The sequence below is a fragment of the Pimephales promelas genome, chromosome 16, assembly GCF_988280905.1.
Source record: "Pimephales promelas chromosome 16, fPimPro1.hap1.1, whole genome shotgun sequence".
Taxonomy (NCBI): Eukaryota; Metazoa; Chordata; class Actinopteri; order Cypriniformes; family Leuciscidae; genus Pimephales; species Pimephales promelas.
In genome coordinates, this window is record NC_142784.1 from 31,752,421 (window position 1) to 31,766,041 (window position 13,621).

The 13,621-nt window shown below is 36.8% G+C and overlaps 1 protein-coding gene and 1 non-coding gene across 2 annotated transcripts; both read right to left on the reverse strand.

Moving 5' to 3' along the window:
* Positions 1 to 289: 289 nt before the first annotated feature.
* Positions 290 to 13,257, reverse strand: LOC120470692 (uncharacterized). Its single transcript, XM_039660274.2, has 19 exons — positions 13,169 to 13,257; positions 11,836 to 11,885; positions 11,667 to 11,752; positions 11,243 to 11,322; positions 10,639 to 10,724; positions 9,624 to 9,692; positions 9,456 to 9,546; positions 7,927 to 8,071; positions 7,730 to 7,851; positions 7,544 to 7,655; positions 5,545 to 5,662; positions 5,321 to 5,461; positions 5,109 to 5,222; positions 3,386 to 4,168; positions 3,219 to 3,302; positions 2,384 to 2,431; positions 2,210 to 2,278; positions 1,093 to 1,275; positions 290 to 433 (listed from the first exon to the last, which is right to left on the reverse strand). The coding sequence occupies exons 2-19, from the start codon at positions 11,875 to 11,877 to the stop codon at positions 329 to 331; spliced, it is 2,478 nt and encodes an 825-aa protein (XP_039516208.2). The 5' UTR covers positions 11,878 to 11,885; positions 13,169 to 13,257; the 3' UTR covers positions 290 to 328.
* Positions 10,782 to 10,910, reverse strand: LOC120470855 (small Cajal body-specific RNA 14). Its single transcript, XR_005620661.2, has one exon.
* Positions 13,258 to 13,621: the final 364 nt, after the last annotated feature.

The following is a 13,621-nucleotide window of genomic DNA, read 5'->3' on the forward strand; positions in this document are numbered from 1 at the left end:
ACTGCAATAGAGTGATCAACCTATCATAACATTGCAAAGAAATACCAACAAGCTTTTAAATAGCTGAAATTTAATTGCAACTTTCACTTATGCATGTAAAATGCAGGACACAGAAAGACAAAAATCAAAACAAACAAAAACAGACACGGAAAAACAGACAGACGGGCGGAAAAGAGGGACATGAAGACAAGTGTAGACAGAAAGATGGACAGACACGGAAAAAGACAGACGCTTTAAAACCCTTTTTAAAAAAATTAAAAACAAAAAAAAAACCCACTACAACATAAAATGTAATAAAAATACTTTATTTTTAACACATTGCATTATTTTAAACATTGCAAAATTCAAATCTATAAAGTGAACAGAAGACAAACAATAAAATCGCCAATACAAATAAATCGAGGATTTTTTCCCAAATGATCCTGGAGTTTACCTGTGGAGAGAGAAGTGGTTTCAGAAATTTCATCAAATACAATACAAAGTGTTACTGCCTCATAATAACAGCAGATACATACAGTCTTCAGGAAAGACGGTCGGCACAGTTACTTCTGTTTTGCGCTCCCTAAACACACAAAATATATTTCTTAACCTACACTTCATTATTGCACCTATTAACCATGCATTAGTCTAAGGGGCCGTTTACATGACACCGTTTTCAACCAAAAACGTGAAAAATTATGCTTTTTGGCCGTTTGGATACACGACATCTGCATTTTGGGGTGCCTGGATAAGCAAAGTTTTGAAAACGGGTTTCAAATTGCAAGTTTGATAAGTCAAAAAAAAACAGCAAAACCATGAATCTCTGAAAATGACTTCATGTGTATTATGCGTTCAGTTATAGCAGGGATCTCAAACCTTTTTTCATTTGAGAGCTACTTTTTAAAAACGAAAGAGGCCGAGAGCTACTCATGTAATACACTACTTAAATCTCTGATCTCATAACTCATTAACAACCATCCAAACAATGAAAACTTGTCTGAGCTTATTAAGCATATCTTTGTCGTGTCAACGTACCCTGATTCTAATACAACAAGAGCTCCCAGCTCAACTGAAGTCTCGTAAAAAAAATTTCCCAACTCTAGTGGTTTGTACCAGTTTGGCGTCGGAGGTTTTGGAAGGTTTGTTGAGAGGACGTTTTCTCAGGCCCCCACTGGCCCTTGGGGGGGTTTTGCAGGCGTCTTTATGGAGTCTGAGGCCTCGGCGAAGCAAACTACCTCCACCGTTGCTCTTCGGTGTATTAGGAATCATGAACACCACAGACTGCCTTTGCTTAGACTAGAGATGAATAGAGTTAGGTGCATGCGTGTGTGCACATCATATGTGACCCTGGACCACAAAAACAGTCACAAAATCTATGCTAAAAACGTACTTGTTTAAGTTGGCATTTAATCAATGAGGAAGTTGTATTGTATTGTGTTTTTCATTGCTTTTAAATTATAGTGTTCTTGCCTTGTTCTGTTACCATTGTGCAGCACATTGGTTGTGATTAATAGTGCTATAGAAATAAAATTATTGACATGCACGGGTACATTTGTGGCAATAGCCAACAATACATTGTATTTGTAAAAATGTATGGCAAAATCATTAGGATATCAAGTAAAAATCATGTTCAGTAAAGATATTTAGTACATTTCCTACCGTAAAAATATTTTTGTGAGTGGATACAGCACGACTTTAAAGGCGATTTTCCCAACATTTAGATTTTTTTGCACCCTCAGATTTTCAAGTAGTTTTATCTCGCCCAAAATATTGTCCCATCATAACATTTAGTCACTTAGCAGTCGCTTTTATGCAAAGCGACTTACAACGGAGGACTAAACCAAGCGACTCATCATGAAGAGGCAAAAACACCACAAGAAGTGCTCAAAATACAAAGTTCAAACATTGCTCGCAGCGAAGATTTAAAGGAAAGAATCTTATTTTTTTTTACGTCAAGTGCTCACAGAAGAGATGAGTTGTCAGTTGTCTTGAATGCTGTAAGGGATTCTGCATTGGTGGGCGGATATGAATTTATAGCTCTCTTTGATGGTACCACCAGCAATCAGAGATCATAGATCCATGGAAAGCTTATTTATTCAGCTTTCATACATCTCAATAAAAAAAATAAAAAACACGACCTTTGTGACTGGTTTTGTGGTCCAGGGTTACATATGTGTGCGTGTATATATATATATATATATATATATATATATATATATAACCACCTTACCTGAGAGTTTGAAAGTCTGTTGGCATGCCTGCTCTTACTCGTTGCTTTCCGAGAGATGCAGTTCGCCGACTTTAGCAGCAATAGAACATGGATTGCACATTAACACAATCAGAATAGATTTCATTAAAGCCTGACATTTGAACAATTCTAAATTCTATATTATTATTTTTTCACCTCAGGTGTGTCCGGGGCATGCAGATGAAATCCCGGCCTCTTCCGAACCTGTGGGAGCGACAGTTTTGTGATTCACGGAAGAGCAAAGCGGCACTGTAACCATTACATACTGGACGTTAGGGTTAACTATAACTATTCAAAAACCCAGTATTTATTAAAGAAGTTCACTTTAAAAAAAACCCAAAAAAAAAACAAAAAATTTTGCTGATAATTTACTCACCCCCATGTCATCCAAGATACCCATGTCTTTTTTTCTTCAGTCGAAAAGAAATTAAGGTTTTTGATGAAAACAATGCACTTCATTGGGAACCAAACGGTTCAAGGTCCAAGACAGTTTCAGCGCAAACTGTTCAAAGGGTTTTAAACGACACCAGACGATGAACAAGGATCTTATCAAGGACCCTTCGTGTCATGACTCGAAAAAAAGATTAGTTCATTTTGATGAACGAGTTCGAACAGGAGTCACGAACACGCATCACAGAACAGAGCAAGGCGAGCATTTGAGCTTATAAAACTTGAACTTAAATTTATTTTTTTAAATAAGCAATCATTTCGCTTGATAAGACCCTTATTCATCGTCTGGAATCGTTTAAAGCCCTTTGAACAGTTTGCACAGAAACTGTCTTTTAGACCTTGAACCGTTTGGTTCCCATTGAAGTCCATTATATGGAAAAAAATGCTGGAATGTTCATCAAAAACCTTCATTTCTTTTCGACTGAAGAAAGAAAGACATGGACATCTTTGATGACACGGGAAGAGCAAATAATCAGCAAACGTTTTTTTTTTAAACAAACTACTCCTTTTAGTATTGTGGCTTCATGTATATTATATTTACTTTAAGACTTTCTCTGCATCTCACGTCCTCATTGTCGTCGATCACCTTCCTCAACTCGTGCAGACGCTTCTCAGCAGCATCCACCTGAAACAAACAGCGTTGCAATGTTAAACCAAACTGAAAGGGACTCAAAACAGGATTCAGTGTAAACCTCACTAGATATTCACCTCAGCCTTGGCCTGGTCTCGTTCCATCTGAAGAGCCTGGATTTTACCGCTGCAACGCTTTAATTGTCTGAATACGATCTTCAGCTTGTCCAGGAGCTCCTCATTCTGCAGCTCCCATTGTCCAGCAAGATTTTTCAGAGCATTAATGGAGGTGTTTTGTTTCTCCAGCTTCAGCTCCAGTCGAGCTCTAAGCTGATCAGCTCTCAGCTCTCGGTCCTTCATCTCGGTTTTAAGAGCACTTATTTGAGCGTCCCTCTCCGAGGAAAGAGTTGAGATCTCAGCTTGAAGTTCCCTCACGATCTTCTCAAACTCCTGAGCTTTTTCTTGGAGGGTTTTTTGATGGCAAAGCTCATGTCGAAGCAAGTCCTTCGCCTCAGCCAGCTGGTTCAGAAAAGAGGTCAGGTTTTCCTGCAACACGTTGTGTTTGGTCTCTAAAACAGAGATTTCTTGTCGTTTCAGCTCTTCATTTTCACTGTAACGGCAGATCTGCTCTTTCAGAGAGGTTACCTCCGTTGACAGCACCAGCATTTCTTCTTGTTTTTCTGATGCGGCAGAAGAAGCCGAGTGAAGCTCTTGCTGAAGTTTTTTAACCTTCTCCTCATGCTCTTTGCGATTTGATTTGATCAATTGGTTTATTTCAATATTTTGTTCCTTCACAAGCTTCAGCTCGTGGTCAACAGAGTCGTACTCGTTCCTCAGATTTCTGATTTCTTCGTCCTTTAGGGATATCTGCTCGGACATTTCCAGAATGTGAGTTTGGAGGCTTTCGATTTTAGTCAAAACCTGACAAGAGACAAGACATTCATTATTTAATTATATTTTTTTAAATCATAGCATTTTATACAATAAACCCAATGAAGTCTGATTTACTCAGACTAGTAAAGAGCAAAAATTAAAATAAAAAAAGTATCATTTAAATTGAAGAGCAATCCAGCTCACAAATGGACTTTTTTTTAAATGTACATAATTCATTATTTAATGTTTATAGAACTAGATTTTAAAAATTGTGAATTAAATGTTCATTCATTTTAAATGTAATAAAACAAATGAATAAGTCACTTAAATTTACAGTTAATTTTAATCAAATAAAACAGATTAAAGCTTCGTTTTAAAATAAATATTTTTTTAAATAATTAATAAATAAAAATGTAAACTAAAAAAAAGTTTCATATTTATTTTTCAATTTAATAAGTCAAAACATTTTTAAAATGGGAAAATATATTTTTAACTTAATTCATGTTATAACGTTGTCAAGATAAGAAAACAATAATAAACAAAAACATTTTATTTAACTAGATTTAACAGCGTGAAAGGTAAATTTAATACTAATTTATTGTTTTATTAAATTGATACTTAACTTTATTTAATGGGTTTAAAAAAATATAATAGAAAATTAAATAAATTAAACATAAAAAGAAATTAATTAAATTAAACTTAATATAAAAAGAAAATTAAAACATGATTTTAAGTTTAAAAAAAATCCAATTTAATTAAAAAGAAAATCTAATAAATAGACATTTAAAACTGCTTATTTGATTCAGGTTTTAAAATGTAGTTTTATAATAGAAAACAATTGTTTAACAGTTTAAAGCATTAAACAGTTTAACTAAATGTTTTTCAATTCGTCCATTTATGAACGGATTTATTTCCATTTTTATGTCTGTTATTGACTATTAATTTGATAAACGACTCCTTTTATTTTTAAGCGTCACTCCATACTCGCCTCCATGATGGGTCCCAAAACCTCTCCTCTCTCCTGAGACTGAGCTTTCAGGAGTTCATCCTCCAGAACGGAGATCTTTCCCTGAAGGATCTGCACTTGCTCACTCTGACACTCCTGAACGAGGAAGAAAACAATACAGATGAACACATACCAGTCAGGTTGAGTCCAAAGCAAAGAAACACAACATGATTAACGTAATTGAAATGCTCTACCCTGTGTGTGACGGCCTCGTTCAACTCATGCTCGAGAAACTCCTTTCTGCTCCTCCACTCAGCCAGTGACGATTCATGAGCCGACGTGAGTTTAGTAACTTCCTCCTCGGCTCTCGCCAGCTGAGCGAAGGCGTTTCGCGCCTGATGATTTTAGTGTGAGAAAGAAATTCATTTTAAACAGGTTTGCAAGACAGAAAAGAAGAGGGAAAATAAAAGTATCTCACCTGAGCAGCGAAAGTTCGGTTCTCCTCTGTTAGTTTATAAATTCTCTTCTCTTTCTGATAATTTTCAGTTTTTATCTCTCGGCACTTCTCCAAGACCTCATGCACTCTGCGGAGAAGACTACAAGAACAAAAAAAAAAAACATTTTAAAATAAGGTGTCATTTGTTAACATTAAAGGGATACTCCACTTTTTTTTGGAAATAGGCTCATTTTACAACTCCCCCAGAGTTAATCAGTTGGGTTTTACCGTTTTCTAATCCATTCAGCCGATTTTCTGATATTTAGAAGAATATCAGTAACCAGACAGTTTCTGGTCTCATTGACTACCATAGTATATTTTTTTTCCTACTATGGAAGTCAATGACACCAGAAAATGTCTGGTTACTGATATTCTTCTAAATATCAGAAAATCAGCTGAATGGATTAGAAAACGGTAAAACCCAACTGATTAACTCTGGGGGAGTTGTAAAATTAGCCTATTTCCAAAAAAAAGTGGAGTATCCCTTTAAAGGATTGACTAACAAAGAGCACGATTTTTTTTCATAAGATTTATGTGTGTAAATCTTAATTCATAAGACTTTTAGTGTGTAATGTTGCTGTTTGAGCATGAAAAACTCCCCAGCAGGAGTTATTCTCAAATAAATAAATAAAATAAATTTCCCAAATTAAATTGCGTGTTAGAGTGCATTAATGTTTTGTTAAAAGACACTGACCTCTAACAGAAGCTAAACAGGAGTCCTCTCTCTAGCCCCTTTTCCACCAAAGCATTTTGAGAGCCGGTGCCTGCGCGCGAACCAGTTCTTTGTGTTTCGACAGCCAAAGAACCGGTTCTCGGCCGGGAAAACTGGTTCCAAAGCAACACCAACTCTTAGCTGGACTAGAACTGTTCTTTTACCACGTCATGCTTATGTTGGGGGCTGGGGCGGGTTTACATGTGTTAACATCTTTTCGGACCATAATATAAGATCGCAAAACCAAGAAAAACATTTGCGGAAACACGATGGAGTCCGCCTTTGTAATTGTTATGCTTGAAGTTAACGCAAGCGTTTCTATTTTTGTAATTTTTTTATTGAAGACATTATAAGCAAAGAAGAAAAGTCACAATGTACAGGGGTTGGACAATGAAACTGAAACACTGGCCAATGTTGGAGGTTTCACATCTATATGCCTGGCGGCCAATCTTCAGAGTGAAGCACGGGTGGATCAGTGATGGTTTGAGCTCCAATATCATGACAATCCTGATTGTATTTGATGGACACGACACTGCCGAGGACTACCAAACCCTTCTGGAGGATCATGAGCACCTGATGATCATGCACCAACACACACAGCAAGACTTGTGACAGAAGGGTTTGATGAAGATGAAAGTGACGTTGAACATGCACAGTCACCAGATCTGAATATTACTGAGGTGTTTGAGGAGCGAGTCCACCAGCATCATATAGTGACCTAGACACTGTTCTGGAAGAGGAACGGCTCATAATCCCTCTGGTCACTGTGAAGGACTTCTATCTGGCATTCCCAAGATGAATTGGTGCTGTATTTGGATGCAAAATGAGGCCCTCACCATACTAAGAAATTATTGTGTTGTAAAACCAGGTTTCAGTTTCATTGTCCAACCCCTGTATAACAAATAAATTACAGGGGTACATAACTTATCAGAAAAAAATACATATCAAACGAAAAGGTTAAAAGACCTACATATTTCAATTGTTTTAAAGCGTTCTTGGTACACAAGTTAGAGATAATCCCAAAGTAATGTTGTATTTGTAAGCGTTTCTAGCTAAGACGTATGGCGACGTACACAGTGACGTAACGACGTCGTTCCCTGGGTGCTCTAGTCAGTGGAAAAACAAATAGGTTCTGAAGCGGTTCGCAAGTTGAACCAACTCCAAACCAGCACCAGTTCCGAACCAGTTCTTTTTTTGGTGGAAAAGGGGTATCTGAGACCGACATTACTCCTCTCTGGTATAAAAGATTAACCCTTTCTTGTGCCTCGCCTCTCGTTCTTCTCCTGCAGCCCCAGAAGAGCAGCTTTATGACCTCTCTCCAGCTCTTGCTGTTCTCTCAGCATTCGGTCCACCCTGTGCTTCAGCTGGACTATCAGACCCTCTGTGTGCAAAAGAGAGAGACATTCAGCCAAATTCACACCAGAGTTAGTTCTCTCGAGGTAGAACAAATAAAACCTTTTTCTGAGATGACGTTGATCTGATTGGCCAGCTCGTCTCTCACATCTGCCCCATGTGCCAATTGGTTCCGGAGTCTCTTCAACAATTGTGGCGTGCTCACTTTATTCGGTACCGGAGAGCTGGAGATCAAGAACGCGAGTTAACGTGATAAAGCTAAACATGATGCAATGAAGCAGGAAGGACACCTCCTGTACCTGTCCGAGCCGCCGGCCACCGTGACCAGCTCTAGACACTGAGGTCTGGGTTTGTGGAAGTGGCTGGTGAAGGGAGACTCGTCGTTGCTGTATGAAGGCGAACCGCAGCTGCTCCCACTGCTGGAGGTGGAGAAGGTCATGACAGCTATAGAGACAGAGAGAAGGTGTAAGGATACAACAATCATTAACGCATGCAGAGTCGGCGCCAGAGCAGACAACCACTGATAAACATAATCGGTTTTAATGATGGGAAACAAAAATAGCTACGCGAGTGTAGATTAGAACCCAGAATCTCTTGCACGCCAGTCTAAAGTTCTGCCACTGGACCATTACAGCACTTAAGATGATAGGTCGGACTGAATACATCTATTTCTTCACAAGAAACTTCTTGGCACCAACACATATTAGATCCAATTAGACAACAAATTAAACACAATGTACTATTTAAATAGATTGCTGGACATTTGGTATTGTATAGCCTACATCTGATTTATTATTTAGCATTGTATTAGAAACTGCGGTAGGAGGGGCATCAATGAGCGCTGGGGGGGCACGGCCCTCGAATGCCCCACCATAGCGCCGACCCTGCTCAATTGTAGGATTGGGAATCAAATCTTGAGGACAGGAATCAGATACTTGTTAAAATTAATTGATTCCTTTGTGAGCATTTCAATATGACTATAAACCAATCAAGCACAAGATGACTTGCTCACTGTTTTGCAACAGTATATTGGATCCGCGCAGCTCTTAAAGAGACAGATTTTACATTTGATTAGTTTCGGTGCCTAAAATCTTACACTATTTTTGTCCAGTTGAATCCATTTGCTGTGATTGCTTTTTTATTTGTTCTTCTAATTAAGTTAAACCACGGCCAAATGTTCCTTGTGTAAGTGTTCTTTAGCCAATTGATTTTGTTTTATTCAACTACAATTAAATTTGCAATAAGACTTAATGTGAATAATAGAGCCCGACCGATAAAGGATTTTGAAGGCCGATACGATACAAATATTTTTTGGTTTTAAAATATGATATTCCGATATATCTTACGATATTTTATTTTATTTTTTTTACATTTATTTTATTTTATTTTTTTATGACATGGTTCAAGCGTGTTGTCCGTTTTTATTTTTGAAATATTGATTTATCGCAATTATAACTGCCGATACCGATAGTTTGGAAAATGCCTAATATCGGCCGATAATATCGACCTGCCGATATATCGGTCTAATACGTTAGATTTTTTTTTAACCTTATTAGAATCGAAATCGTTGAAATTAAAGTGATGCCCAAACCTACTGATTTGTTAATGCCACGCTAGCACCTAAAACCAAGTTCATGGTGACAAAAAGATTAAAACAAAGAGGGTTTAAAAATGTACATTTACATGGACTGATTAAAAACATTCAAAGGGTAGTGTATAAGCAGGAAAAAAAAAAAAAAAAAAAAAACACGTCTTCAAAAGATTAACATATTATAATTCCATAATCTGTACTTTCCCTTAGCAAATGTGATAATGTGGCTCTACTTACAGGCTTTGGTGAGGAATTTATTTAGGTCATCGACTAAACAAACACCATCAGCATCCTCTTCAACAAAATGAAACATGGATGAGATCATCAACTGATAAAAACAGAGCAAGAGGGGGAGTTCAGAAATACACAGACGTCACAAACTGTCGGTCAGTTTCAAACACTCACCCCTGTCTTGATGTCCAAAGGTACCATGTTGTGCCTTTTAAAACTGCAGTAACACAGCACAAGCACCACCTAAACACACACACACACAGCACATAATGGAAAAAAGCATTTTCAGTGTTTAGGTAAAAAAAAAACTCAGAGTTAATGGCTTTCATGTTTTTGAATAAAACACAATATGAATAAGAAAAGTTTTAATGTCAAGAACATCATAATTTTATTAAAGGTTTCCAAATAAAGGCAAAAGAATCTAACATCATGAGGATTTCTGGGGATTTTTAACCCCCTGGGGACCAAGGTGTATTTGGGGTCCTTGAGATTTGACATCTGTACTTTTTTCAGCTGCTTATAAACATATTAATGGCACTGGCAAAATTACACCGGCAAAATTACACCATATTTAGCACAAACAGGGCAACCATGTACATGTTTGTATTTGAGAGAACATTGTTTATTTTTTGCGGAGACAGAGTGAGCTCAAAGTTTATTTTACAAAAACACAAGGTTTTGATATTAATAAGAGTGTACACAAAAAAAGAAGACCCTCTACAGTTTATAATCATGTGTTGATTTTATTTACATGACCATTAATGGCGGAGTATTTTAAGTCAATGTTGCAGATATGTGAAAAAAACAAAACGATCAAAACGCTGGGACGCGTTTTTGGTCCTCAGAGGGTTAATATTTAAGACCGTTTCTGACTTTGCCACAGTTATGAGGTCAACTAAACGATTTACTGTGCTAGCAACACCAAGGTCACGAGTTCGATTCCAAGCACATGCATGAACTTATAACATATATACTTTGAATGCAATGCAAGAACAGAACATTTGATTTGCAAAGTAAAAAAAATAAATAAATAAAAAAAAATTCAGAAATGTTCATTTGTGAATTGCATTTAATGCATTATAATATTAAATGTATTATAAAGCATTATAAAAGTGACAAATCATTAAAAAAAGAATAGCAACTAAGAGTTTCTTATTCAGAGTAAAAACTAACAGAAACACACACACACCTTTGCGATCTGAAGCTCCAGCTCGACTCCCTGACTGATCTTCTGGAACATGAGGGATGCCTGTCTCGGGCTGAACTTAAAGTCGTCTGCATGTAGAAGGGAATAAAGGTAAGCAGTGGTTTATGCAAACACACGTGTGTGTTTGTGTGTGGAACCATCGCACAGGAAGCCCGATCGCTCGACAGGCCCTGTCGGCAGGAACCAGCATCTCTCTGTGTGGCGTCCCGGACTGCGGCACTGCTCGGCTCTGCAGACACACTGGGACAAACCACAGTTTGAAATCATGGTGACGGGACCTGGGATCGAACCTGCAACCTTCCCATACACAGTCCAACTCCTTATCCATTAAGCCACTGCTACTCTTACTCTAATTTAAATAATTCCCACCCAAGGCATATGTTAATTAAAGGGGCGGGGCCTGATTGAGTTAGTAGTGTGTTGAAACTGGCAGTTATGGTAAGGGGCGGGGCATTTCTGCAACTGTGGAATTATTTATTTTTTATTTTTTCCCCATTTAAGCATGAAATCCTGTTCTAGTAGACCTAAAGGGCATAATGTGTCCTCTAGCAAATCCAAACTTGTCAGTCCAGTCTTTTATACTCACTCTGCAGTACGCTGAAGAGCATTTCCATCACATCAGCAGCTGGGGACACCGATAAATCTTCACCGGACTCGTTCTCTCGTCTACAGAACAAGACGACACACATTAACCAATACGTTTATTCATTTAACAGATGCTTCTATCCAATCTGACTCACAGAACGAGAAACACCACAATTAATCTCATGTTTACAGCATTATTCACAGTATTAGGAAAACAAATTGACCAGTAAACAAGCTAATAAAGGAGTGACTAGTGATATTTAGATTCTCAACAGGCTTTTAAAACTGATATCATTTTGATTTGTGAAAATCCGATTTCATGTTTGTGGCATATTGCTTTTCAGAAAAACAGAATAAGAAATAATCAAAGAAAGTAACCAACTAAGTAACGAAAAGGCATTTGAATCGTAACCGTCACAGCTCACAATCTGTCGGCAAGCTCAAGGAGTCGATGGCCGTCCATCATCTGGGTGATTTTGTTAATGGGTTTCTTAGGACAGACACTGTTGATCTGTCAGAAGAACAGTAGTCGCTGTAAACATGTCTTCAAACGTCATGTGGTGCGACACATTAAATATGACGGAGTCAACTTACCCATGACAAAAGTGCTGCCTCCTTCACGCCATTCAACTCCATGATGGACACTACAAGTAGACAACTACCTTCATTACACAATGTGGATTTATGTGAATGAACGGTTAGACCTACGGTGGCCAATAGAGCTGACATGCACAAAGGATGACCTGAAATGGGTTTTTTTTTTCTTCTTTTGTTTATTTAAAAATCCTGTTCATATGTGCACTGGGAGTATTTGGATCATGTTTCTGTATTCGGTTGTGTTGCGAGTATTTTTGGCACACGTATTGTCAAACTGATGAAGATGTTTTCTTAATTTGCTGGTGTTTGTTTTTCAGTTGCAGCACGTTGAGCTCTCTCGGACACTGTATATCCACACACAACCAGTCAAAAGTTTTGGATCAGTAAGATTTTATAATATTTTTAAAAGTCTCTTCTGTTCACCAAAACTGCATTTATTTAAAATGCAATTTAAAACGACCGCTTTCTATTTCAATTTTTTTTTATGTAATTTATTCCTGAGATCAAAGCTTAATTTTCAGCATCATTGCTCCAGTCTTCAGTGTCATTTATATCATTAAAATATGTGATATATTTTGATATATCACATATTTGAATGAATATTGAATATTTGATGCTCTTAAAACATTTATTATTATTGAATATTGGATGCTCCCAAAACATTTATTATTATCAACATTGACAACAGTTGTGTAAAAACTAGAAAGTTCAAAAGAACAGCATTTTTTTTTTAAAATAGTGTGTTTTGTAATGTTATAAATGTCTATACTGTGACCTTTGATCAATTTAATACATGCGTGATGAATAAAATTATTGATTTTTATTATTTCTTTCCCCCAAAAATATAACAATAATTCTTACGGACCACAAACTTTTGAATGGTATCCTTTAATGTTACCAAAGCTTTATATTTTAGATAAATGCGTTTCTTTTGAACTTCATTAAAGAAGCCTAAAATAAAAACGTAAATACTAGTTGACAACATTAATTATAATGAGAAATGTTTATGCATATAATGAGCATCAAATCATCGTATTATATATTATCTCTCTGACTGTGTGTGTCTGTGTGAGTTTAATCAAATAAATCCTACCTTGGTGAGAAGAATATACATTTCAAAACATTTAAAAAAAAAAAAAAAACTTTTGCCTGGAAGTGTAACGTTAACGTAACGTTAACTTACACCCCTAACAAACACTCGATAAATTAAACTCGATCTCTTTTGTTACAAAACTAGTTTAGGCACATACACATACTTGAAAACAACACTTGTAACATTAAAAATGAAACTCCAAATGTTAAATATGTTAGGTATTTTAAAACGTTTTACCTCCTTAAAATGTGAAGCGAACTTCAAACAGACACGCGCAGACATACGTGTTGGCGTCTCCCTGATGTTTTTTACAATGCCAGAAAAAATGTAATTTTGAAATAATCAATACAGGTGGGAATAATTATTTGAATCAATCAATCAATCAATCAATCAATCAATCAATCAATCAATCAATCAATCAATCAACGAGAGATGTTTTACCGCATTTGTTCACTGAAACACGCGACCACAACTTTTTAACAAAACTAATAATAACGAAGCAGAACCAGGGCGAGGGCGTTCACTGCTAATTTAAATATATGATGACGCATTACTCCATTCTCTATGCTCATTGGCTATCACAAATTACGTAGCCAATGGAAACACTCCTTTTCCGAAACTGCACAAGTTGTCGTAATAATCAACGCAACTAAAGTTGATCTACTCATATTTAATTTGAAATGAACAAAA

Coding starts and splice junctions, on each gene's coding strand:
- LOC120470692 (XM_039660274.2), bottom strand. CDS start 11,877: ATGGAGTTGAATGGCGTGAAGGAGGCAGCACTTTTGTCATGG. Junction 11,753..11,835: donor AGGCAGCACTTTTGTCATGG/GTAAGTTGACTC, acceptor TTCTTCTGACAG/ATCAACAGTGTCTGTCCTAA. Junction 434..1,092: donor AAACCTCCGACGCCAAACTG/GTACAAACCACT, acceptor CTCTCTCCACAG/GTAAACTCCAGGATCATTTG.